Here is a 23022-nt window from a genome sequence, read left to right on the forward strand (position 1 = left end):
TGCCTATTTAATTTAGTCTCAAGTCTCCAAAGTGCTCCTGGCATAAGCCAAAGTCAGTTGAAGCAGTGTAAAAACATATATGGAGCAATACTTTTACCATTGTTTTATGTCCTGAAAGGCAAGAGATACTCTACTTTAGGTGCCAATTCTAAAATGTAATTTGACATAAATGTAGAAAAAACTTAAAATGGCATTGTGCTTTGCGGTGTCTGGAGTGCGGTGGCCCGCTTCCAGGGGGTAGGGTTGGGCTGCATTGGGGCCGCTTGACCACTGTGCCGTTCCCCATATGGGCACAGGTGTCACGGCAGTGGTAGAGCTACGCCATTTTAAGTTAGGGACCAGCTCTACTCAGGTGCCCGTGATGTGGCAAGTGGGCTTGCACATTATGAAAAAACGTACACTGTCGACCAGTTTGTTTTTAAATATGCTTAGAGCCGCAAAGGGATCTTTGTACAAGATCTGGATGGACAGCCTTGTCTGTTTTTCTACTTTTATGTCTAAAATGTAATTGTACTTTTTCCTGACTCCAACAGTATTGTATAAGTATAGTCGCTGTCTCTGCTTAGTTCACTTTACTTCTCATTCTTAAAACAGGCTGCGAGAACATGTACTTGATAAGGAAAAATTGCCCATTTTGATTTTCCCAGAAGGTAAGTTTGATGTCTTAGTTGCAACTATATTTATCTAAGAGTCTGCCTCAGTTGCTGGCTTGCTGAGCATAGTTTGAGTTAATGCACGTTATTGGGGGGCTATAGGTGAAAGCTGTGCTTCATATGCTTCCTGCAGGGACTCTGCTCGTAAACTGGTAATACTGTGAGCACCTTGCTCTATTCTAGCTGCTTCCTCCTACATTTAAACTAGACTGCAGAGGGAAGTAGCTGAAATAAAGCTGTATCAGCAAGGGGCATGCACAGCAGGTAGTGTTTAAGTAGTGTAGAGCTTCAGCCAATAGCTGCAGAACAGTAAGTGATGTCAGGGAATTTGGTATCATTTGGCATCTTTTGCTGTACTGTCTAGTACCCTATGGCCATTTTGTATCTGTTTAACAAATGGTACTAGTTATTTTCTCAGAGTTTCCCTGTAAGCTTGTTAAGGTTATGGTATTCTATGGGTAGTGTGACTCAATTAGGTCTTTTTAGAGGATTTAAGTGCGTAAATGCATCTGTTGAATGGATAAGAAGCAAAGTTTGATATTGGCTGATGTTAGCAATTGAATATATTTGGTTATACATTTTACAAATATATTTTGTGTCTAGGTGTTTGTCTACTGAAGTGTTTTCAAGTTTGTGCTATGACCACAGCATGGTAGCAGTTTATACCAGAAGGTGTAAAGGTCTTTAAAAAAGCAAAGGGCCTATCAGACTGTGGCACTGGATGGAGGCAACACTATTATGATATGTAAAAGGGGTCCTGTCGGCTCTTGCTATCAATTCTAAGAATTTTTGAAGCTCAGTTCTTAAAAGGTCACTGTTTGCTATTGCAGGTACCTGTATTAATAATACATCCGTTATGATGTTCAAAAAAGGAAGTTTTGAAATTGGTGGAACCATATATCCTGTTGCAATAAAGGTAAGTGTGTACACACTTCCAAGTGGCATGCCCTTTTGTTAAAGGGAATGTTTTCCCTGTCGATGATTGACATTTCACAGTCTTAATGGGTTTAAAAGTCCAAACTTTATTTAGTCCAAAATGAACAATAGAATAATAAGTAGAAAAAAATGGGGAAAACTTACAAAAGGCCAAACTTTGTTTTGCGCACAGAGGCTCACCACACCCATGGCAGTAACAACATTGTTCATATGTAGTATTTTATTCAGTATTTATAGCCAATATGACTGCACTTATGGTTTTGAAAACCATTTTGTTTTACAGTATGATCCTCGCTTTGGTGATGCTTTTTGGAACAGCAGTAAATTCACAATGGTAAAATACCTGTTAAGAATGATGACAAGCTGGGCCATCAAATGCAATGTCTGGTACCTACCTCCAATGACTAGACAGGTATAGTATACTGTAGTTTTGTTTGCTAATTGCTGTAATCTTTTGTCGCTTTTGCTTCTTTCACATTAAGGACCGAGGACTTACCTGTAGGCCCTGGTCCTGTTACCGGTGTTTGAAGCGTGCTCACAAGCTAAGCACACTTTAGGGTCCCGACTGCTATCAGCAGCCAGGACTCACGGTTAATGTCGGGCATCGCCAATTGAGCCGATGCTTGGCATTAACCCTTTAGATAACACTGTCAAAGTTGATTGCGGCATGTAAAATGCAGGCTTAAAGATCCTGGCAGCTCAGCGGGGCCCTTACCTGCCTCCTCACCGTCCGATCGGTCTGCTGCTGCTCCAGGAAGCTTTAGCAGGCTGGAGCAGCAGAGCACTGGTAACACTGCTCAATGCTAAGCCAGAGCTCAGCACTGAACAGTGTATGCAATTGAAAGATTGCATAGTATAGTCCCCTATAGGGACTAAAAAAAAAAACTGTTATTAAAAGTAAATTGCCTCCTCTTAACAAAAGTTTTAATCCCCTCCCTTCTCCCATTTTAAAAAAAAATAAAATGTTTTAATATAAAAATAATCATATGTGGTATTGCCACGTGTGTAAATGTCTGAACTATTAAATTATAAGGTTAGTTAAACCCCACGGTCGATGGCGTACAATTTTTGGTAACTTCATATACCATAAAAATGTAATTTATAAAAAGCGATCAAAAAGTCCCATCAAAATAAAAATTGTACGGATAAAAAAATACAGATCACAGCGCAAATAATTAGCCCTCATATAGTCCCGTATGTGGAAAAATGTATTTTGATGCATGTAGTTATAATTTTTTTTATAGTAATAAAATACCTACATAAATTGGGTTTCCTTGTAACCATATGGACCTACAGATAAGGTGTAATTTTTACTGAAAAGTGCACTGCGTAAAAACTGACACCCCCAAAAGCTACAAAGTGGCATTTTTTTTTTTTTACCTCACAAGTAATTTTTTATTTTATTTTTTTTGCTTTTTCTTCATATGTTGGTATAAAATAACTGATGTCATTATAAAGTAAAATTGGTGACTCAAAAAACAAGCTCTTTATATGGGTCTGTAAATGCAAAATTGAAAGCGTTATGATTTATAGAAGGGGAGGAGGAAAAAACTAAAGTGCAAAAAACAAAAATTGTCCGGGTCCTTAAAAATTCAAAATAAGGCACGCAGCTCTTTAGTATACAGTCAATATGGACGAGATGTTAGCTAGGCTATCAGGTGAGAAAGCAATAGGAGAGTAATTTAAGGACACTGAGCATGCTGTGGGATGTATGTACCGTATATACTCGAGTATAAGCCGAGTTTTTCAGCACTATTTTTCGCGCTGAAAACGCCTCCCTCAACTTATAATCGAGTGAACTCTCTGCCTGTCAACCTGCGGACCTCCAGATGTTGCAAAACCACAACTCCCAGCAGATTGAAGACCACTGCGGCCTTAGTCATCATCCAGCCCCCCCCTTTTGTTTTGTACTCCCCTCCCCTCGGCGTGAAGTTAGAGTGAGCTGGTCCGGGCCACCTTTGCTGCAGGGACCGTCCGGTGGGGATGGTTAGTTGTTGCGGGCTGTCCATTTTCACCGGGGGGGCCTCTTCTCCGCGCTTCGGGCCCGGCCCCGGAGTAGTGATGTTGCCTTGACGACAACGCACAGGGACGTTCATGCACAACTTTCCTGTGCGTTGTCGTCAAGGCAACGTCATTAGTCCGGGCCGGAGGTGCGGAGAAGAGGCCCCCCGGTGAAAATGGACAGCCCGCAATGACTACCCATCCCCACCAGACGGTCCCTGCAGCGTAGATGGCCCGGACCAGCTCACCCTAACTTCTCGCCGAGGGGAGTACAAAACAAAAGGGGGTGGGGGCTGCATGATGACGAAGGCCGCAGTGGTTTTCAACCTGCGGACCTCCAGAGGTTTCAAAACTACAACACCCAGCATGCCCGGACAGCCGATGGCTGTCTGGGCATGCTGGGAGTTGTAGTTTTGCAACATCTGGAGGTCCGGAGGTTGAAGACCACTGATGAAGGTATTGATAGGCGGTGATGATGAACGGCGGGGGGGGGGGGGGGGGGGGAAATGATCACTAAGGCCGCAGTGGTCTTCAACCTGCGGACCTCCAGAGGTTTGAAAACTACAACAGCCATCGGCTGTCCGGGCATGCTGGGAGTTGTAGTTTTGCAACATCTGGAGGTCTGCAGGTTGAAGACCACTGATGAAGGGATTGACAGGCGGTGATGACGGGGGTCTGGATGATGACGGGGGTCTGGATGATTTCATGGGGGGGGGGGATGATGTATTTCCCACCCTAGGCTTATAATCGAGTCAATAACTTTTCCTGGGTTTTTGGGGTAAAATTAGGGGCCTCGGCATACATTCGGGTCGGCTTAAACTCTAGTATATACAGTACAATTGGAGTATTTCCTCACAAAATACCTCTATGCAGAATTAGGCAGGGTTCATACATAGTATTTTGGTCAAATAACATAAGTCGAAGTTATGGTATTTTATGGTAAACAAGTCAAACTAATAGTGACCTTCATATTAAGTTATGCTGTTGATGCTTTTTTTTTTTAGGAAAATGAGGATGCCGTTCAGTTTGCCAATAGAGTTAAATCTGCCATTGCAAAACAAGGTGGACTGATTGAATTACCCTGGTAGGTATCCCACTGTTGTTGTTACAAATTAAAGGGGTTGTCCCAAATTTACATGGTTTTTCCATTTGTTTTGAAAGTGCATACTCAATATGCATTCCCCCAACTTCTAGCTGTTTACCTCATAATAGATAACCACATGGCTCAGAAACCTCTGGATGCCAGAATGGGTGGTCCAGCACTGTTAACCATGTCACTGCCTCCTCCCCATCTGAGATAAAATGTTGGCAACCCAAAAAGCTGGAGATACAGGCAAGGTATGCTCTCCTGCACTGTAAATGCTCTCTCTGTGCAAAGAGAATTGAAGAAAAATGCTATGAAAACATTGTGGTGAAGATATGCTCTTAAAAAGTACCTCTCATTAACTTGATAAATGTTATAATCCTCCCAGTTTACTGCCCAATCATGATAAACCACCCCCTGCCTTTATTTTTTAGTTTTCTACCTTGATATTGCTCTGTATTTTCTGCTCAGCCTCTGGTTCAACTTCACAGACTGGGAGGGGCCTTACCCAGCAGGTGTGACATCATCTGAAGCCATACAGGGGAGAACTTCCTCCCTTACTCTGCAACCAACTGCATATGGCAGTTAAGTGTGAGAGGAGCTATGATTGGATAAGGTTGGACACAAACCCCCCTCAGCACTCCAGACTGCATTTCCTGTGTTTGGACTTCTGCCAGGCCAGCAGGAGTCCAAAGTCTGTGCATGAGATGGGCGGGAAATGTGCCCTGGACAAGTAGGGAGACACCCAGTGGCAGCTTTCTTTAAACACAAATAAAACATAGTAAACAAATTTTTTTAATTTTTTAATCCAAGTATATTAGAAAGATTTGTTTTATTTACCATAAGGAGTGCAATAGCAAAAAAAAATTAATGAGTGCCCATTTAAATAACTGGAAATATAAAAAAAAGGGGACTAGGGGACTTTGTCATGGACAACAAAGCACAAAACAAACCAAGAGGATAGATTAATTTCAGGATTGAGATCTTTTAACGTAGGCTTTCATGGGAATTGATTCTTTTTTCTAGTGATCAAACCATGAAGCTTTTATTAAAATATGCAGACATAAGAAATATAGCTTCCAAACAATAAACAAAACCAGTCCGAAGACCGAATAAACTGGAAACATTGTACAATGGTACACATATACAATAAAGGGGTACATAAAAACTCTTTTATAAAGCAGCAAAGGACATTAGTGACAATAGAACACATAGTGCAAATATGCATGATATATACAGTTGGCTGCACCCAGTGGCTGACCCCCGCAGGAACAAAGCAGGAGTATCTCTTAGTAAAGAGACAAGCAATGTGCCATATCAGGGCAATGAGGGGACAAAAGCCAAGGTTCCCACAGAGCATGAAAACCCTCTACCATGTCCTCTCTAATAGCTGACAATTTCTCAGAGTAAAATGAGGTTAATTCTAGTGATGACCTCTCCTAGTCTCAATACTGTTTGTTTCCATTGAGATGTGATGTGTATTCTAGCAGCTAGAAGTACATATTGAGCAAGGCGAAATATCTTATATCGCTTAAGATACAGCCTAGGAGGCAGAAGGCAGGCGTCCTCGGTACACGGTTGGGTAAAATGGAGTCAAGAAGGTCTAAAACCTGTCTCCGGAAAGTTGATACTATCAGACAGGACCACAACACATGATAAATAGTTCCCAACCTGCCACAAGCTCGAAAACACAATGGTGAAACCATAGGATAGATATTGTGTAATCTAACAGGGACTAGATAGGTCCTGTGAAGAACTTTGAGGGCTGTCTCAATCAAGGACACCTGCCAACTACCACGACCCAGAGCTGCACAGCCATCATGCCACTGAGAAAGCGACATAGTAGTGTGTAGATTGCTCTCCCAGGCTAACATACATATCAATTTCATATCCACAGGTGGAGCATGGAGATGAGTACAGTAAGGACAGTAAGCCTGGAAGATGGGGAGTATAAAGAGAACTAGCCTCAAGGAAAGTGGGGTGGAGAGTTTGGGATCGGAGAAAGGAAAAGATCTGACGTGCCCTGAACAGCTCGCTACAAGGGACAGACTGGGCTAATCTAAAGGATTCAAATGTGGGGGGGGGGGGGGGGGGGGGGGTAGTCCTCTTATTAAAAAATCATAGTTTGGTGAGTTTGGCAGTGCTCCACCATGAAAAGTTAATTGGAGCTAAACCAGGAGGAAAAAGAGGAGTAGATAGGAGAGGCAGTAAAGGGGAAACAGGAGACAGTAGAGCAAACTAAAAACGTACCTCCCGCCAGAGAGACAGAATAAAGGGCCACAAGGGCCAAGGAGGGTAACAATGTGAAAATAGGACAAGAGGACCACATGAAGGCTGCAAAGGAATATGGGAATAGCATGGAATTTTCTAAGGACACCCATTTAGGCGCACCCGAGGGGATATTAATTTGGGCTAGTTGGGCTAAACGTGCAGCATAATAATATTTCAGGAAATTAGGGACTGATAATTTTAGGAAAGCCGTTGCGGAGGAGTAAATATAGCATAAGATTTGAACAAAAGGACCTGAAAACCCAAATTTTGTGAGCACTGCAAACAGATACTGCCATGATACACAGTCAAACGCTTTCTCTATATCTAATGATAGTACAGATAAAGGGGTAATATTGGAGTTAGCCCAATGAATTAGGTTTAGGACCTTCCTGATATTATCTGGAGCCTGTCGGCTCGGCACAAAGCCTACCTGGTCCAAGTTAATCAAGGTTGGCAGGTATCTGTTAAAGCAAGTGGCCAAAATTGAAGTTAACAGTTTCAAGTCTATATTTTAGAGCGAGATGGGGCGGTAACTAGCTGTGTGGAGATGTTCCTTATTGGGTTTGGGTAAAATGGTAAGCAAGGCATCTAAGAATTCCATAGGGAGAGGGTTAGTGAACATGAGGGAGTTGAAAAGGGCAACAAGGTGAGGAACAAGTTGGGGGGCAAACTTCTTGTAATATATCGCCGTGAGGCCATCTGGGCCAGAAGATTTACCGAACTTGAGCCTGGACAGAGCTACAGCCACATCCTATGGGGATATGGGAGCATTCAATACCTCTAGCGTCAGAGGAGAGAGATAGAAGATAGGTAGCGAGCAAGAGAGTCAGGAAAGGAGGGGGGACGGGAGGGTTCAGTATACAGATTTGTGTAATATGCGTGGAAAGCAGAATATATCCTGTCAGGATTAGATAAGCGAACACCGGGGCGCAGCTGAAGACTATGTACCCTATTGGCAGACGTCGTCTTCTTTAACATTGAGGCCAAGAGACGATCAGGTTTATTGGCAAACTTATAATAGGTAGCTTTGGTCCATTTCAGAGCCTTCTCAACTACAGTCGATTGGAGCGCATTCAGCTGGACCCTGGTGTCCTGGAAATGTCTATAAATAAAGGGTGGCGGGTCCTGCTGGTGAGCAAATGTTAACCAATGAAGCTTAGCCTCTAAATCCTGCTGAGTCTCTGTCCAATCACGTTTAATCCCAGTGGCTAAAGAAATTATATGGCCCCTAATAAATGATTTGTGTGCTAACCATACCCACTTGGGGTCCGACTCAGGTTGTGCATTAAGCGTGAAATAGGAACTGAGGTCTTCCTCAAGTTTCTGCTTCACTCTATGCATCATCATGAGCGACTCATTAAGACGCCACTTGAAAGAATAAGAGAGGGGACACGTTAAATTAATGGCCACTAAGACCATGTCGTGATCGGACCAGGCTGAGGGAAGGTGACGAGCATAAAGCAGTTGTGGCAAGATGCGGGTATTTATGAGAATCCAATCAATTCTAGAGTAATGGCGTTGGGCCAGTGAGTAATAAGAATAACCACGAGCACTACCATTGTATTCGCGCCACACATCTACCAGGGAGCACTCTGTGAAGAGACAGGTTAAAAGCCTTTGCTGGGTCCCTGACCTGCGAAACGGGGCATTATTTGAGCGATCATATTGAAATCTCCAGCCCAAATCAGAGTGTCATAGGTCAGAGACGCAACAATGTCACAAAGATTCTGGAAGAAAGGAATAGGAAAGTCCGTGCGTGCATGGGAGTAAATAAGACAGAGTTTTATCATACAGTGAACCCAGTAAAATAAGATATCTGCCCTCTGGGTCCACATGAACCTACTGTACCTAAAAAGGAAAAGAATTACTTGAGTTTCCCCTACATTTAGTTGCAGAAGTAGACTTATAAAAACAGCTTGTGGAAGAATTGAGGTTTTGATTCAGTGGTAAAATGCTGTAAACAAATAGCATCCAACTTCAAACGTTTATAGTCCCTAAAAGCTTTCCCTCTCTTGTGAGGGGAATTAAAACCCTGCACATTGTGAGACAGTACCTTACTCATCATAATGAGACCTAAAAATGCAGAGAAACTCGCATACTAAAGCTCGTCGTACAATCCTGCAGGGGTCAGCCAGGGTTACTGAGAAAGCATATCCGGAGTACAATAAACAGCTGGTATACCTGTAAAGACAAAGAAATAAAACAAACAAGACAAGGACAGAACAAATCATCACAAGCAACAAATTAGGAAAGACAGACAACTTATTAGCGTGGATCATCCTACTTCCAATAACCCAGAAAAGGGTAGAGAGGCACAGTAGTCTGAACCGGAACCAGCCCAGCATATGAGAGACACAGGGATGTGCAGAATAATGAATGAGCAGATAAAGCGTAGTGAAACGGAGGGGACAGGAAGGGGGCCTAAAAATAGTCCTAAGGGGGAAATGGAGGGAGCAAGAAGATGCTGTAGGGTATCAGGATAGCATCCTGGGTGAAATGAGTGGTAGCCAGCGGCATTCACGATACAAATCATGATCTGTAGACATCTTCCAGTCACTGAGAAATATAGTTCAACAGGATAGCGTCTCTCAAGGGGGTTCAGCGTTCATTCGTGGTGGATGAGGATTGCGGCGGTCCCTAGTCACAGGGGTCCAGGTTCTGGTCGAGCGACCTGCATTCTGCGGCAATGGCGGTGGAGCCACAAGTGCTATCCGATCTTTGCTAAGAACATCCCATGGCTTCAGGTTACGTTTTAACTATATGAGTGCGTCCATGTTGTTGGAAAAATAGGGAAAAAGAGAATCCCCACCTGTAGCGAATGCCCTCTCTTTGAAGTGCCAAGGTGATCGGCCGAAACTCCCTGCGGCTGGCCAGAGTAGAAGGTGCCAAATCAGAATACAGGTGCACAGAGGGTGCCATTCCCGGGAGTACAGGGGTGTTCCTTGCAGCTTGTAGCAAGATATCCCTCACCTCAGGGTAGTGTAGTTTGTGGACCACATCCCTGGGAGTCTCTGGATTTTTGGGCCTAGCAAGGGCCCGGTGGATCCTATCAAATCTGAGCATCTCGGGTTCCAGTTGCGGGGCCATATCATAAAATAAAGCAGAAACTGTCTTACCGAGGTCCACAATTTCCTCTGGGAGTCCCCTGAGACAGAGATTCGCCCATCTAGATCTATTCTCAAGGTCTCCTAGTTTCAGCTCTAGAGCCTGTAGCTGTGCTGCATGATCATCAATATCATGGCGGTCTGCCTCCACTGCGTCCGTGAGTTCCTCCAGCTTTGCCTCTGAGTCTGCTACTCTCTGACCCAAGTCCTGAAGCTGGGAAGAGATGTCAGAAACCGCCTTCGCCAGGGACGTCTGGAACATATCCTTGATGTTACGGTACATTGCCGTGGGTATCAGGTCCGCCAATGCAGCGGCCATCTTATTGCTAGGCCCTGCTCTGAAGATGTCGGGGATAGACTTGTGAGAGGCACTGAGATAATTTCAGATTCTTCTTCTTAGAGGAGTGGGACATGTTTCCCTCTATGTGAGTATAATTATTTGCAGAGTAAGACCCAGAATCTGCGCTTAATAGGGCTTAGGATGTCCGATCAGCGCGGAGCTCGCATCAAGTACTGCCTGCCCGTGAGCCGTGCGCATGCGACTCCTCTTGATTCTTTTTTCTAATACTAATGATGTTTATACCTGAGGATTGCCAAATCCTCCTTAACTTATATTTCACAATATCACACTCAAAAGTGTTTAGGAAGCTGAAATATGAAGAGCTGTTTGCAGTAGCTTTTAAATAAGGCTGGGTTCACATATGTCCAGCATCCGGATAAGTGAACCCAGCCTAAAACCTTCTACAACTGATGCAAGAACTGATTACAAAAGTACATCTACGTTTAGATCTGGCATTTATTAGAGGCAAGATGCGTTCTCCTGTCTGGTGCCCATGCAGTGTTTTCCACCACCTGGCCTCCAACAATCCCTCTCAAATGATTGGGAAGAGTTTTTCTGTTATCTGTTTCCATCCGGTGCTTTTTCTACAGAGCAGGAGGGAAACTCCGCCGGACAATGCACATATGAAGGGGGCCTAACAGTCCTTGTATTGTGACACGGAGGAAATGTTATGGTCGCTAATGCCTAGATTTTCTTGTATTGATACATGCAGATACAGCAGTGTTTGTTGCAGGTGTAGTTGCAGGTTTGCTTTTGTTTTAGTTTTTTGTTATACTAGCTGAGTACCCGGCGTTGCCCGGTTCTTCCTTCCTAATCCTTGTTGGGGAGGAAAATAAACATAGGAGGAAGCTTTTGACTTCATATCCCGTCCTCATATATTGTTGTCATATCCCCACCTCCTTTCCCCACCTCCTATCTCATCCCCCTGTCCCCACCCCCTGTCCCCACCCCTTGTCCCCACCTCCTATCGCGACCCGTAATATGTGTACCAGTTATTGAAATATCTCCAGCCGTACGGAAGTTATGTGGGAACATACATTTCCCATTGATTTGCATGGGACTTTAAACAAAAACCCCGACCCTCACAAATGGGGGTAGTTAAGGGTTAAATTAACTATCCTATATTTTGAGTGGACATATAAGTAACATGTGACCAAGTATTATCGAAATATCTCCAGCCGTTTGGAAGTTATGCAGTAACATATATATTTCCCATTGACTTGTATGGGACTTTAAATATAAACCCCGCCCCTTGCAAATGGGGGTGAGTAAGGGTTAAATCACCTATCCTATGTTTGTTGTTGACATATAATTAACATGTGTGCCAAGTTTCATGTAAATATCTTCAGCCGTTTGGACGTGATGCTGGAACAGACAAACACACACACGTTGAGTTTTATATATAGATATAGATATAGATATAGATAGATATAGATATAGATATAGATATAGATAAAGCTAGAATTGGATCCAAAAAGATGGAAAAAGTATAAAAAGGATTGGGATATGTCCAGACATGGCAAAAGAAATCCACTGCAGATTTCACCCTTATACTGTACTGAGTGGGTGAAACCCACAGTGAAAATGTAAGGCATTTCCACAACACTGAGCATGCCACAGATTTGAAAATCTACAGGATTTTTCTGCTCCATGGGTTTTTAAAAACATCTTTCTGTTTTCCCTAAATTTTGCTGTAGATTTTTAGTGTGACAGCTAAAGCATTAGTTTTTTGCACTTTTATGTTCAATATTAATAGACTTTTTGTGATTTTTTTTTAACCATTTATTGACTTTTATTTTTACATTTTTTTTTTTCATCACTGTTTATCTTTTATTTTTATTTTAAGGCAACAAATAAATGCTATCATACAGTTTGTAACCCAACTTTTTTTTTCGTATTTGGCCAAAAAGGGTGAAAATGTTTTCCCATTTTTTTTTTTTTTTGAGCTGTAATATTATTTTTTTTTCATTGAGTTCAAAAACTGTTCTACTGTTAAAATCCAAAGAGGAAGCGGCACTTCAGCAAATATATAAGCAAAAAAAAAAATGTTTTATTTACCCAATGGTGATGGGTGAAAGCATTTTTGTTTTCTGATATTCACTGAAGTGCCGCTTCCTCTTTGCATTTACACTGTTTCTCTGGATGTGGGTCTGGTCCTGGAGCTGAGCACCCATCTTTTGGGCTAGAAGTCTGGATTACTTCAAGTCCCAGCACTGTGCCCTTCCATCTTTTTTTCTATTTCCATTTTAAAAACATAGTCATTTATTAACACATGCAACTTTTGTTTCTTCCTGCCTGTAGGCCATACTAGTGTGCGCCCGGCGCAGCTTTTGATAAATGCTGGCTAATGTGGAGCACGTGGCTGTCTGCACTGGGTCCTGACTTGAGTGGCTGTTTGCCGAACTGTTTGACTTTTACCAAAGTGGCACATCGTAAATCAATGCGCAAACTGTGCGCCCTGCAAACCGAGGCCACAAGACTCGCATTGTATTTGCCTGCCAAAAATCCCATTTATGCCAACAAAAGTCACATCATCAAAGGCGGAAAACACTGTATGCTTCGACTTGACACAAATTCCATCATAGGTCCCAAAAAGAAATTAAAGTAACAGGGTCTCCATGTGTCATTTCCAACTTAGGATAATGTTTTTGTTCTGTTTTTGCAGTGTTTTTCTTCTTTTTTTTTACATAAATAGAAACCTTCACAAGTCAACGCTGATTTTCTATTTGTGTTTGCAGGGACGGTGGCCTAAAAAGGGATAAAGTAAAAGACTCATTCAAGGAGGAGCAGCAGAAGACCTACAGTAAAATAATTGCTGGAGAAAATAATTTATTTCAGAAGGAGAACTGATCAATAGCTTACCTGTACAGCTTTCAAGAGTCCAAGAATACTCCTGGTTTATTTTTCTACTGTCTTGCGCTGTTCCAGATTTACTAGAACAGCACAAGATATACTTGTTTAATTGGGTATATTCCCTTTTTTTTCACTTAAACAAAGGACTTTACCAAAAAAATAGCTAGGTAAGCTGTAATTATTTAAGTGCCGTCAACCATGACATGAAAAATATTTTGATAAAGTTGGATTTTTTAGCCTCCAATATTTTTGGTTAAGAATATCAGGAACATGATTGGTGATTGCTTTAATAGATACTAGGTCAGATTAAGGCTTATTTCTGTGCACTATATAATCACCAGAGACCTGATACCATTGACATAAAATGAATTGTAATGAACCATGTTTGCTGTATGAGAATTGTGCAATGATATTTTTACTTACACCTCAGATTTAAATATGCTTGTGTATATATTGTTATTCCATTCTCACAGAGGTTTAACCTTCAGACATCACTACTGTTTGTGTCTAAATGTGTGAAGTTTACTTGAAATGGCTGTTGCTGTTTTAGCAATAAAGAACAGTAATTGTATGAAGAAAAGAAATAGCATTTTTTAAATATTTTCTGTATCAATTCCTAACAGAAATAATAATAAAAAAATTGCAGTTGTCCAGGCAAAAGCTAACTTTTCTCCTGGATTGGAGGTTGTATAAAATAATACATTTACTATACTCGCCTGTTCCAGTCCCCTGCAGCTGCTGTTTCGACGCTCTTGGTCCTCTGCTGGTCTTTGCTTTTCTGGCTTGTGTCCTGTGCTCACAAGGCCTGGCCGCTCAGCCATGGCAGTCAGGGTGTGTGAATGTTTTACATTAAAGGAGTAGTCCAGTTTAGGGAAATGAGCTCTTCGGCTCTCCCATAGTGTGTGCCAACCCCTGCACCATGCACGAGGAGAGCCCGAGCCACTTGCCGGAGATCGTGGGGGTTCCCAGCGGTTGGACCCTCCTGCAATTAGACACTTATTCCCCTATGCTTTGGTTAGGGAATACATTTCTCTTATCTGGTTAACCCCTTTAAGGGGTGTGTATGCCTAATACACACCACCTGACTGTATAATCCCTCCAATCTCCTGATATTCAATCATATATTACTAAAATTAAGTTCATGCCCATTTGACTGAATCCCTAAACTATAAACCCACATATTTTGAGAACAGAAGGAAGAAACTGTAAAAAAGGTATGTGATCAGAGCAGTGTTTTAATGATCACATTTTTTGAGGTTTGGCCATAGGTCCTCTCTAATGAAACTAGTACAACAGAGACCACGAAAAACATGGTCTGAGGTACAGACCGCTTCTCCTGGGCCAGACACGGGGAGTAAAGAAACGCACAGACGTCTGGTTACAGATAACTGTCTGAGCAGGGTGCAGATGGTATTACACACAGTCCGGGGCAGAGTAGAAGGGATGCAGTGTAACCCTTTGGGAGCCATGTTGCCTTGCTTGGACTTATGGTGCATTTTCACCACGTTGCATGAATGTTACAATAAAGCTACTCTTCTGATATATCAACAGATCCATGCATTTTTAAATCATGTTCGTTTCTGAAGTCCTTTTTATAGTCCTTTTTTAGTTTAGGATATTTTGTTTGCATCAATTAAAGTTGCAGAGATCTTTGGGTGCAAAAATATTTTTGAGAGACAACTTGACGCTTACATTGGTAGAATACTAGGATACATGTGACACTTGCAGAATGGCTGGGTAGAATTGAGAAGAGATCTGTTCTTAGGCTTTCCTCAGGATTTCTCCACACTTGAGCTTAGCACACTCCACACGCCAATTGGGCACCAGATATGTGGCTAAAAAGCAAAATGCTAGGCACATATCCGTGCGGTAAATGTTCTGCATGTAGATATGTAACACAAAGTAAAACGTTCAAAAGCGAGTCCACTGGTGAGGAATATAAAATATGGCACTTCGCCAGCTTTAATACAGTGGGGGTTGTTTATATACTCACATGCCCAAAAAACTGTGGGTAAAACGTTTAGACCCCTCAAGAAACGTTTGCAGGAACACGAGAGACATTGTCAACTAAATGAATATGCCAGCTGCCGTACATTTAAAAAAAATATCATAACAGCAACAGTAGTGGATTAAGGGCACAAGTAATTGAAGTAGTCAAGCCCCCACAGAGAGGGGGGGGGGGGATGGGATGAACTCCTACTTCAAAGAGAGGCAGAATGGACCTTTTAGGGTGCGTTCACACGCTAGTAAGAGTTACGCTACCATTCATTTGAATGGGTCCGCGGATGGTCCGCAAATCTGACACTGTTGCGGACAGTCTGTGGACCCATTTAAATCAATGTTAGCGTAATTCGCAGAGGGAAATCCGTTGCTAGTAACAGTGTGTGAACACACCCTTAGAATACAATCAGTGAAGCCCCAAGGTCTTAATGATTTGATTTCCTATTCTTGCTTTTTATAAATAGAACAGGATAGTTTGATACTATTACCCTGCGACCAGTATCTGTATAGCCATAAATGATGTGCACCCTATTATATGAATTAGGGGTCAGGATATTTTTGTATAGTTTCTATACATTTTTTAACAATTTTTGCAGTCCTATAATGTAGTGGTTGGCATTTCCCTTTTTTCTCTTCTTTTTTGTTTTTCTAAGTAATTATCATCATAGCTGAAGTAAACAGCAGAATAATGCCATAAATGTATGAAGTTACAGTGGTTAACCATGCTAAATGTTACTATATGAGTCTATATATAGAATATAGACTGGCAGGGTCGATATCAGTACCTATGTCCGTTGACAATATAGCTGTCGACTATATATACCACACAGAAGCCATCACGTACCTTGTTAACATCTAGTCCGTTTAGCTGATAGGCAAGCCATTAACCTCTTGGGGACGCAGGGCGTATGCATCCGCCCTGCATCCCCGATCCTTAAGGACTCAGGGCGCACCTGTACGCCCTGAGCCTTTCCGGTCCTCGACGCTCACCGGACGGGGATGCCTGCTGAAATCATTCAGCAGGCATCCCGTGAAAATGCCCCATGTCAGCGATCAGCGCAAATCGACGATCAATTCAGATGGTCGATTTGCGCAATTCCGGGCTGATCAGGTCTCTGATGACCCTTTCGCCTGGAATATAGTGATGATCGGAGCTGTCAGTGACAGCCCCGATCATCCAAAGGGATAGCAGTGAGGTGGCAGGGTGCCATCTCCTCCTATCCCCTGCGATTGGCCGATTGGCGGACTGATCGGCAAATCGCAGGGCAGGGGCGGGGGGGAACGTTCATTTCCCCCCGCTTTGCCCTCCATCTGGAAGAGCACAGTTTGGAGACCACTCTACAGTGGTCTCTAAGCTATAGACCTCCAGATGTTGCAAAACTACAACTCCCAGCATGCTGAGACTGTCCAGGCATGCTGGGAGTTGTAGTTCTGCAACATCTGAAGGGACAGATGTTACAGAACTACAACTCCCAGCATGAATGGGCATTCTGGGCATGCTGAGAGTTGTAGTTTTGCAACATCTGGAGCGCTACCGTTTGGGCACCACTGTATAGTGGTCTCCAAACTGTGCTCTTTCAGATGTTGCAAAACTACAACTCCCAGCATGCCTGTCGGCAGTCTGGGCATACTGGGAGCTGTAGTTTTGAACAACTGGGGGCACACGGATTGGGAAACATTGTCTGTTTCCTAAACCAGTGTTTCCCAACTAGTGTGCCTCCAGCTGTTGCAAAACTATAACTCCCAGCATGCACTGACAGACCATGCATGCTGGGAGTTGTAGTTTTGCAACAGCTGGAGGAACACTGGTTGGGAAACGCTGAGTTGGGAAACAGACAATGTTTCCCAACCTAAGTCAGTGTTTTGCAACCAGTGTGCCTCCAGCAGTTGCATAACCACAACCCTCAGCATGCACGGACAGCCAAAGGGCATGCTGGGAGCTGTCGTTTTTCAACAGCTGGAGGTTTGCTCCCCCCCCCCCCCCCCCCCCCATTCACACAGGCGGGGGTTTACAGTTAGCCTCTCGCTGCAAGTTAGAGATGCAGGAAATTTTCCGCTGCAGCTCAAACTACCAGCGGGAAGCTCGCAGTAATCCCCCAGCAGTCTGAATGTACCCTAAAAACACTACACTACACTTACACAAAATAAAGGGTAAAACACTACATATACACCTCTACACAGTTACCCCCCCCCCCCCCCCCCAAATAAAAATGTGAAACCTCTGGTACGGCACGGTTTCTAAAACGGAGCCTCCAGCTGTTGCAAAACAACAACTCCCAGTATTGCCGGACAGCCATTGACTGTCCAAGCATGCTGGGAGTTTTGCAACAGCTGGAGGCACCCTGTTTGGGAAACACTGCCGTAGGGTAATTTTGGTATCCGAGACAAGTCTAATGCTTGCATACGGGTCCGTCCCTATACAAATATCTAATTTAGGCCTCAAATGCGCATGGTGCTCTCTCACTTCGGAGCCTTGTCGTATTTCAAGGCAACAGTGTAGGGCCAAATATGGGGTATTTCCGTACTCAGTGAAAAGGTAAAGTTGGGGTCTACACCAGCCTGTTAGTGTAAAAAATAAATAAATAAATAAAAATTTACACTTACATTCTGGTATTGACCCATGCTTTTCATTTTCACAAGAAGGAAAAGGAAAAAAAGACTCCCAAAACTTGTAAGGCAATTTTTCCTGAGTACGGAAATACCCCATATGTGGACGTAAAATGCTCTGCGGACGTACAACAAGGCTCAGGAGTGAGAGCGCCCCATGTACATTTGAGGCCTAAATTGGTGATTTGCACAGGGGTGGCTGATTTTACAGCGGTTCTGACATAAACGCAAAAAAAATAAATACCCACATGTGACCCCATTTTGGAAACTACACCCCTCATCGAATGTAACAAGGGGTATAGTGAACCTTAACACCCCACAGGTGTTTAACAAAAATTCGTCAATGTTGGACGTGAAAATTCACTAAAATGCTGGTGTTATCCCAAATTTTTCATTTTCACAAGGGGTAATAGGAAAAAAGCCCCCCAAAATGTGTAACACCATTTTTTCTGAGTATATAAATATCCTGTGTGTGGACGTAAAGTGCTCTGCGGGTGAACTACAATGCTCAGAAGAGAAGGAGCGCCATTGGGCTTTTGGAGAGAGAATGTGTCTGGAATTGAAGGCCATGTACATTTACAAACCTCCCATGGTGCCAGAACAGTGGAACCACCACATGTGATCCCATTTTGGAAACTACACCCCTCACAGAATGTAATAAGGGGTGCAGTGAGCAATTACACCCCCCAGGTGTCTGACAGATTTTTTGAACAGTGTTCTGTGAAAATAAAAAAAATTATTTTTCATTTGCACAGCCCACTGTTCCAAAGATCTGTCAAACGCCAGTGGGGTGTAAATGCTCACTGCACCTCTTATTACATTCTGTGAGGGGTGTAGTTTCCAAAATGGGGTCACATGTGGTCAAATGCAACATGCCCCCCAAAAACCATTTCAGCAAAATTCTCATTCAAAAAGCCAAATTTTGCTCCTTCTCTTCTAAGCATTGTAGTGCGCCAACAGAGCACTTAACGTCCACATATGGGGTGTTTTCTTAATCAGGAGATATTGGGCTTTAAATTTTGGGGTCCATTTTCTCCTATTATCCCTTGTGAAAAAGAAAAATTTGAGGTAACACCGTCATTTTAGTGTTAATCAAATTTTCCATTTTCACGTCCAACATCAACGCAAAGTCGTCAAACATCTGTGAGGTGTTAAGGTTCACTATACCCCTTGTTACGTTCCTTGAGGGGTGTAGTTTCCAATATAGTATGCCATGTGGGGAGCTTTTTGCTGTTCTGGCACCCTGGGGACTCTCTAAATGCAATATGCCCCCCCAAAAAACATTTCAGCAAAATTCAATTTCAAAAAGACAAATTTAGCTCCTTCTCTTCTGAGCACTGTAGTGCGCCAGCAGAGCACTTAATGTCCACATATGGGGCGTTTTCTTAATCTGGAGAAATTGGGTTTCAAATTTTGGGGTCCATTTTCTCCTATTATCCCTTGTGAAAAAGAAAAATTTGAGGGAACGCTATCATTTTAGTGTTAAAAATCTAATTTTCAATTTTTACGTCCAACTTCAACGCAAAGTCGTCAAACACCTGTGGGGTGTTAAGGCTCACTATACCCCTTGTTACGTTCCTTGGGGTGTGTAGTTTACAAAATAGTATGCCATGTGGTTTTTTTTTTTTTTTTGCTGTTCTGGCACAATGGGGGCTTCCTAAATGCAACATGGCCCCCAAAAACCATGACAGCAAAATTTGTTTACAAAAATCCTACAGTTGCTCTTTCCCTCTTGACCCATGTTGTGAGCCCACAGAGCACTTTATGTCAACATATGAGGTATTTCCGTACTCAAGAGAAATTGGGCTACAAATTTTGGGGGGCTTTTTCTCCTTTTACCACTTTTAAAAATGAAAAAAATGGGGCTACAAGAACATGTTAGTGTAAAAAACACAGATTTTGATTTGCTGCAATTCTTGTGAAACACCTAAAGGGTTAACACTTTTTAAATGTCATTTTGAAAACTTTGAGGGTGTAGTTTCTATAATGGGGTCATTCATGGGGTATTTCTCACAGAAAAAATGTAGCACTCGCCTAGTAACTGGTTAGGTGTGATCAAGCGGTAATTGCCATGAAACGGAGCCATCGCTCCCCATGCTCTTTCTGAGCTATTTTGTTTTGTCCTCACTGTCCTGATGTCCTGCACCACATAATTAAATAAAGCATCCATTTTTGCACCAGTCAGTAGTTGATGGCTACGTTTTTTCTATATACCTGGCAATATAATTTATGCTGCCATACATGATATTCTGGGTTTTATGGAATGATTAGCTCCTTGCTCAGAGGAGCAGCAATTTTTCCAGTGTGCATACCATTACTAATATGTAGCAATATCGGATATACAGTATATGTGGCTATATGGACTGTAGTGAATATAGGCTGAGGATATTATTTCTTGGGGAAAATATGGTGGATCGCTGTCTCCTGTCTCCTTACTGTCTGGGACCCTGTTTGAAATGTATATATCCTCTTGACCTTTGATTATTTTCCTTTGGCTGTATACCCCCCTGTCCTGTTTGATCTTGCCTCCATTTGGTTATCTCCCTGTTGTTTGTTACTTAACATATCCCTTGGCCCCTAGCTGTGAGGAGACTCAAGACAGCTAGTTTGCTGATTGGGTTAATCGTGCATATCCTGCCAGTTTGGTGCCAACTGGAACAAAAGGTTTACATTTTACATATAGTGAAATATGTCCCAGTGTAGAAATATGTTTTTCAGGGCTCCCCATAGTTATATATCCCCTAGAATCATGATCCCCCGAATAATAGGCTGTATGTAGAACCCAAACATGACCCCATTGTACCCATAGATTAAGCTGTATGTATCCCTAAGCTGTATGTATCCTATACCTATGTATAACCCCTTCATGTATCCTATCAAAATGTGTGTTATAATGTCACCATATCAATAAGTGTACTGCCATCTATGTCACATCTGTTGCGTACGATGGGAGTTATGATTTATGGACTATCAATCTGTGTTTGAGAGGAGGTTGGGACATTTGGGAGGTGGGATGATGTGGGCTGATCTAAGAAGACACTGGAGACCTCCCTTCTAACCCAACCCTCTGCTGCACCCATAAAAGTGGTGGTCCAACACAAGCTAGTTGTTACAAGTTTGGGGCCCATTCTGAATGGACTTGTGCCACTATTTTCTTCCTTGGCCCCAGGACGGATTAGGACTTTACTCAATGACGTTAACTCTTCTGATTTTTATTCCCCTTTTATTTTGTATAACTGTTTTGCACATTTTGTATGTCTGTTTCTTTAACTCTTTTTGTAATTAAGTACTGTACCCTTTATGTACATTAAAGCCATAACTTTAATGCGTAGCCTTGTATGCTCTAACGAACCTATAGCCCTAAAGCTTATATAGTTAGTTGTATTAGTTTATAAGTGTGGCTCGTGCCGTTACCATAGTTTTGGTGTCAAAGTGCAGAGTGCAAGAATCTGTGTATGAACGGAGGCATTCTATCGGCCTACTGATAGATGGTGGCAGCGTATTGGTGTGTGGGCATGTGGACTGGTTTTGGTGTGTGTGTAGCTCATTTTTAGGGCCTATTGTGGTAGGTGTGTGTGTGAAAGTGAGTGTGGAAGCAGAGTACCCCTATACCTTCCCAGCCAAGGTCACGTGTGCAGGAAAGACACGGGGACCTACAAACAGTGTGTATTTAAGTTGTGTCACTGGCTCATAAGGGAGCAGAGCGTGCTCAAGGGAGCCGAGAGTGAACGTGCCACGGTGGCAGCTTAGAGTTAGAATATTAGAGTAAATATTCTGCTGGTTTTGTGGTTCTTTTGTCCGCTCACTCTTCTCTGAGAGGCGTGGACGTGTCCGTATGCCAGGTCGTGAGGGCTGTACGTGACATGGACATTCTGTTTTGCACCAGATAACTGCTATGTTGATATATGTGCAATAATACAGGCTGGGACATATATATGGATACACCTTAATAAAATGGGAATGGATGGTGATATTAACTTCCTGTTTGTGGCACATTAGTATATGTGCGGGGGGAAACTTCAAGATGGGTGGTGACATGGTGGCCATTTTGAAGTCAGCCATTTTGAATCCAACTTTAGTTATTTCAATAGGAAGAGGGTCATGTGACACATCAAACTTATTGGGAATTTCACAAGAAAAACAATGATGTGCTTGGTTTTAACGTAACTTTATTCTTTTTCCCGCCCCCAACTGCCATTGGTGGTCATTCTGACCAACCAAGGGCAGGGGATAGGAGGAGGTGGCAACACTGCCACCTCGCTCCTATCCTTTAGGATGGTTGGAGCTGTCTCTGACAGCTCCAATAATTCTTATTTTCTGGGCGATCGGGTCACCAGTGGCCTGGATCGCCGCAAATCGCCGGTCTGAATTGACACGGCAACACCGACACGGGTGGGGGGGGGGGGTGGCCGGTCTCAGGACACTCCTAGGCATTGCCACGTTATGCCTGCTGATAGATATCAGCAGTCATCCCGGTCCGATCACCGCCCATCGAGTGGCTGTGATCGGAAATGCGGAGGCGTACAGGTCCTTAAGTACCGGGACGCGAGGGCGTATCCATACGCCCTCCGTCCCCAACAGGTTAAATTGCACAGTATACCCTAAAAAAACATTTTTTTTTTTTTGTTTCACTGTAATTACATGAATAATTTCACCACAAATTCTACAAAGTAAAATTAGTATCACAAAAATCAAGCCCCCATATGGATCTGTAGGTGGAAAATTTTAAGTGTTATGATTTTTAGAAGGGGATGTGGAAAATACGTAAGTGCAAAAAATGAAAAACCTGTGGTCCTTTAAGAGGTTAATAAATCTTTCTATATATGTTTTCTATTACATATCAGCTGACATTTTGGTAGAAGGAAATAAAATACTGGGTGATCCATGATCTAACTGAAATAACTGGTTTAAGGGCTAAATAAATACTGGACTTTATTTTTTAAAACAATAAAGATGCAAAACTTATTAATTCAATAGTCACACTTATTTCACCTACATATTGCATAACATACAGACTGTATAAAAAGTTTAAATAAACTGAAATGTGAAATTTCAATATAAATATGATGACTATATAAATTGTGAACGGTTTAAGTTTGTTTCACTTCTCACATAAATATCTGTTTTTCAACACTAGGTGGCACTGTCTGACTCTTCTTTGATGTAAAAATA

At 42.6% G+C, this 23022-nt stretch overlaps 1 protein-coding gene across 5 annotated transcripts in view; it reads left to right on the forward strand.

The window, feature by feature from the left end:
* Positions 1-15148, forward strand: part of GPAT3 (glycerol-3-phosphate acyltransferase 3) — a 125483-nt gene extending 110335 nt beyond the window's left edge. For 3 of the 5 annotated variants that reach the window (XM_056568779.1, XM_056568778.1, XM_056568777.1), the window contains exons 9-13: positions 595-650; positions 1484-1569; positions 1873-2001; positions 4595-4674; positions 13128-15146. In XM_056568779.1, the coding sequence (XP_056424754.1) occupies positions 595-650; positions 1484-1569; positions 1873-2001; positions 4595-4674; positions 13128-13239 (463 nt within the window). In that variant the 3' untranslated portion in view covers positions 13240-15146. Of the gene's footprint in view, positions 1-594; positions 651-1483; positions 1570-1872; positions 2002-4594; positions 4675-13127 lie in introns of all 5 variants that reach the window. The other 2 variants (XM_056568776.1, XM_056568780.1) reach the window with 2 other exon arrangements.
* Positions 15149-23022: the final 7874 nt, after the last annotated feature.

This window comes from Hyla sarda, chromosome 1 (genome assembly GCF_029499605.1).
Source record: "Hyla sarda isolate aHylSar1 chromosome 1, aHylSar1.hap1, whole genome shotgun sequence".
In the NCBI taxonomy this organism is placed as follows: domain Eukaryota; kingdom Metazoa; phylum Chordata; class Amphibia; order Anura; family Hylidae; genus Hyla; species Hyla sarda.